We start from the raw sequence: 3,838 nt of genomic DNA, 5'->3' as shown, positions 1-3,838 counted from the left end.
CATCGCTACACTGAGCCAACTTGCTGTCTAGGAGCTTTTGAACAGATCAGATAAAAATAATTCAACAGAAAAAATACTAATTTGTCTTTGAAACAAGCATTTTATGCTAAATACTGCTGCATTTATTTGATTAAAAATGCAATAAAAACACTATTATTTTAAAATATTAATACAATATAAAATGAAACTTTTATTCCCGTGACAACAAAGCAGAATTTTCAGGAGCTCCGATTCCAGTGTCACATGATTCTTCAGAAATAATTCAATTATGCTGATCTCATATTTAATAAACATTTCTCATTATTAGCAATGTTGAAAATAGTTGTTCCACTCTGACTGATTTTTTTCAGGATTCTTTGATTTTTACAAATGAGTTCAAAAGAACAATATTACATCAAAATCTATTGTCACATTTTTAATGTCTTTACTGTCACATTTGATCAATTTCATTCTTGCTAAAGAAAGCAATTAATAATAAATAGTTGGGCACTATTTAATTCCACGTTGAATAAACAACATGGTCAAAAGCGTGTGTGTGTTGGAACACGGCTGTCTGTATTAATAGACTTCATTCTGGCTGAATGTAAACATGCTGTTCAGCACATGCTGAATATGTGTGCGATTTCTAACCTTGAGTTCAGCTCTCAGCAGAATCTGACTTTCAGGCATGGCTCCATCCAGACTGAACCAACGGTCCATCACTAGATCCTTCTCATCTATCAGCTCCTTCACAGGAAGCACAAGAGAGCCCAGAGCCTGACCCCAGCTGTGAGAGAGCTACAAACACACACCCATTCATATACAAGACACTCCAGAGCAGAAAATAGTACAGAAATATAGTCCTTCTGACATAAATTCACTCCTTAAAATCTACATTTACTGTAAAATAGCTTCTCACTTTGACTATAAGTGTGTCTTCTCTTGGATTATGAATCAGGAAATGAAAAGCTTCATCCCACTGTGGAGAAGTTGAGCTATTGACAACCTTGTGGGGGGGAGACATGATTCCTTTGTCAGTCTTTAACAGTTTAATAACATCAGTATACATTTGTGAGGATTTGGGATCTTACTTTGGTCCGGTAGAACACATTTTTGAGGCACAATTCTGCTCCTGCTTTCGGCTCCTTTCCGCTCTTTTTTAACTGGAAACAACAGTACATTTTCAGTTAACAGAAGCTGATGCTGAAGTCCAGCTTCAAATTAAGCTGTATAGAAAGAATTCAAATATTTGAATGAAAATAAAATGAAACTCACAGGCAGACCATGTGCTCTCTCAACATACACAGAAAGCAGAGCAGCGGAAGGAACCGTTTTATTCAGGTAAGACTGACGATAATTGTAACGTAGGATCTGTAAAAATCACTAAATCAGTTGACATTATTGCATTCGGATGAACAATCAAACATGCATAATAAAAGCACATTACCTGTTCAAGTCTGTTGGGATCTGAAACTTTAGGCACCCATTCCAACACAAGATGAACTCGTCCAGACTTCACATCATTCAGAGTATACCACTGCGGCAGGACACAGGCACAAAAAGACGTAAGCAAGCATACGACCAGATATAGAAAGTATAACAAGAAAAAAAAAATTATGAATGTTGCATGTAAAAACAGAGAGAGTCTCACCTGATCAGTAAACTGAGAGCTGATGAGTTCTCTGAGACTCACTTTAACCCTGCAACCAGATAATAAATAAGTTCCAGAAAAATAGTGACATGTATTAACAAAACATCTGATTCTTGATTCACTAGCCGAAACATTGTAACACACAATCTCTGAAACCTTGAAATGAATCAGAGATCACTAGCTTGTAACTTACTAGACTGTAACTTACTACTTTTCATAGATTATATATTATGGCTATAATATTGAATGTTTTATTGAAGTTGTAATTAAGTAAATACTGCCTTGGTGAGCATAAATTACCTCTTTCAAAGCCACCAAATATTTAAACAGAAGTGTAAGCTGAAACTTAAGCATAAAATTCTGAAAGTAAACGAGGAAGGCTGTCACCTCACCTGCCAAGGAAGTCGTCCTGATCAATGTCTTTATCATAAAGATCAAACTCCACCTCCTGACCTGGCAGCTGGGTCAAGATCACCTACGGTACAGACAGACAAGTGTGCATTACTTACAAATATCTCTTTGCACTGAGGGCATTTATTTTGCAGAGTCAAAAAGAAATGTTTGAATGAAGATGGACAAGATGGATTCCTTGTGTTTAAAAAATAAGCCATATCCCTCCACACACAAAATAAATTAGCACGCATACCTCATAAAGTTCATTCCAGATGGGGTTGAGGTTCTCTTTGATGACCTGACTCTTGAATGCCAGTCCTCCTACTCGGATCTTCACATACGGGTCACTCTTTCCCTTTACAATCCCACCCATTATATTGTCCTTAGCAATGAGATTCTGGGCTTCTAACAGGTGGATCCGCAGAACACCCTATATTGAACATGGGATAACGTATCTTATATTTTTTCCAAAAGACATCAAAAATCTACACTTATTTAGAGGCTCACCTCAGATGCAAAACTGCTGTCTGGACTAGTGTGCTCGGGACGTTTTGAAACAGGGATTAATTTTGAAACCCCTGAAGACACTTCTGCTTCAATATCTCCATCTCCGGGTAACGGAGTCACAGGTGTGGTAAGGATTGCTTCTTCATTCAGCCACAGCACCTGAGAGATGCAACTCCTACATTATGTGTCCTCGGGTTTTTAATAACCAAAATCAATCTATCTTGTCTTACCCTCAGCATAGCTGTGATGTAGATACGGCTGGCCGGTCCGGACTTTTCTAGCTGAAACCATTGATCCATGCTGAGCTCAGCACTGGAGAGCAGACGGGACAAAGGGACAGACAAACTCCCCAGAGTCAAAGCCCTGTCATCATCCTTCACCTGGGACCGATGGAAACAATTACAGTGAATAAATGCTGTTTATATGCATACGTACACAATTAAATGAGTACTTGAAAGAAATTATTGCAGTTACATAATGAAAAGGGGTAAATTAACAACACTCTAGATTTAATATTTTGCAATTACAGTGATTATACTGTACCTGGATGTCGATATCTTGTTTGCGTGGGTCCTGAATAAAAAATGTAAATGCATCTTCCCATACTGGATTGTTAGTCCCATACACCGTCTGGATTTTTAATGAATGAAAATATATATATAAAAGAGCTACTCCAAAAGGTATAGAAATTCCATAAACTTTACTCATATTGTATAGCATTGATATCATACCCTGCTTTCTTTGGTGGTATCCTGGACAGAAATCTGCACCATGGGGCTGGGGTCCTTGTTGCCTTTCTTAAACTGAACAGAAACACATCCCACTGAATAACATCAACATTTTAAGCACTTCTTGGACAAAACAATTAATGCTGAAAGAAGCGCAACAGTGGTGCAGTACATAAACTTACAGGTAGATCTTGTGCCCGGTCAAGATAAACTGTCAAAATAGCAGCAGAAGGAGGATCTGCTGTCTTTCCATATATTGTAATGTTTTTATTCCTCTCCAGCACCTATTTTTGATAAAAAAGGGTTTATTCTGGAAATTAAAGAAGAACATTTATAAGAACATTTATTTTATATTTTGACAAGAGCTTACTTCGCTTAGGCGCTCTGCAGAGGGGAGCAGAGAGAGCCATTCTAGCTTGAGATGAACCTGACCTGATGGTGCGTCCTTTAAAGTGTACCACTAAAACCGCAGTGAAAAGCATTATATTACGAATATAGAAGAAATAATATAGAGTACATCACTGAGAAACAGAAAGGGTGGTAAAATAAAAGTTTTCCACCTTAATTATATACACACATA

At 37.4% G+C, this 3,838-nt stretch overlaps 1 protein-coding gene across 1 annotated transcript in view; it reads right to left on the bottom strand.

Moving 5' to 3' along the window:
- Nucleotides 1–3,838, bottom strand: part of LOC122332266 (extended synaptotagmin-1-like) — a 9,772-nt gene that overhangs the window by 2,580 nt on the left and 3,354 nt on the right. The window contains exons 3-16 of the mRNA XM_043229557.1: nucleotides 3,629–3,718; nucleotides 3,441–3,542; nucleotides 3,262–3,333; nucleotides 3,074–3,160; nucleotides 2,761–2,910; nucleotides 2,531–2,689; nucleotides 2,277–2,453; nucleotides 2,023–2,105; nucleotides 1,631–1,679; nucleotides 1,427–1,516; nucleotides 1,255–1,350; nucleotides 1,071–1,142; nucleotides 899–985; nucleotides 631–777 (exon numbers count right to left, since the gene is read on the bottom strand). Of these exons, the coding sequence (XP_043085492.1) occupies nucleotides 631–777; nucleotides 899–985; nucleotides 1,071–1,142; nucleotides 1,255–1,350; nucleotides 1,427–1,516; nucleotides 1,631–1,679; nucleotides 2,023–2,105; nucleotides 2,277–2,453; nucleotides 2,531–2,689; nucleotides 2,761–2,910; nucleotides 3,074–3,160; nucleotides 3,262–3,333; nucleotides 3,441–3,542; nucleotides 3,629–3,718 (1,461 nt within the window). The remainder of the gene's footprint in view (nucleotides 1–630; nucleotides 778–898; nucleotides 986–1,070; nucleotides 1,143–1,254; nucleotides 1,351–1,426; nucleotides 1,517–1,630; nucleotides 1,680–2,022; nucleotides 2,106–2,276; nucleotides 2,454–2,530; nucleotides 2,690–2,760; nucleotides 2,911–3,073; nucleotides 3,161–3,261; nucleotides 3,334–3,440; nucleotides 3,543–3,628; nucleotides 3,719–3,838) is intronic.

This window comes from Puntigrus tetrazona, unplaced genomic scaffold (assembly GCF_018831695.1).
Source record: "Puntigrus tetrazona isolate hp1 unplaced genomic scaffold, ASM1883169v1 S000000008, whole genome shotgun sequence".
Taxonomy (NCBI): Eukaryota; Metazoa; Chordata; class Actinopteri; order Cypriniformes; family Cyprinidae; genus Puntigrus; species Puntigrus tetrazona.
The sequence above is the reverse complement of the archived record's forward strand: the minus strand, read 5'-3'. Positions and strand labels throughout refer to the sequence as shown.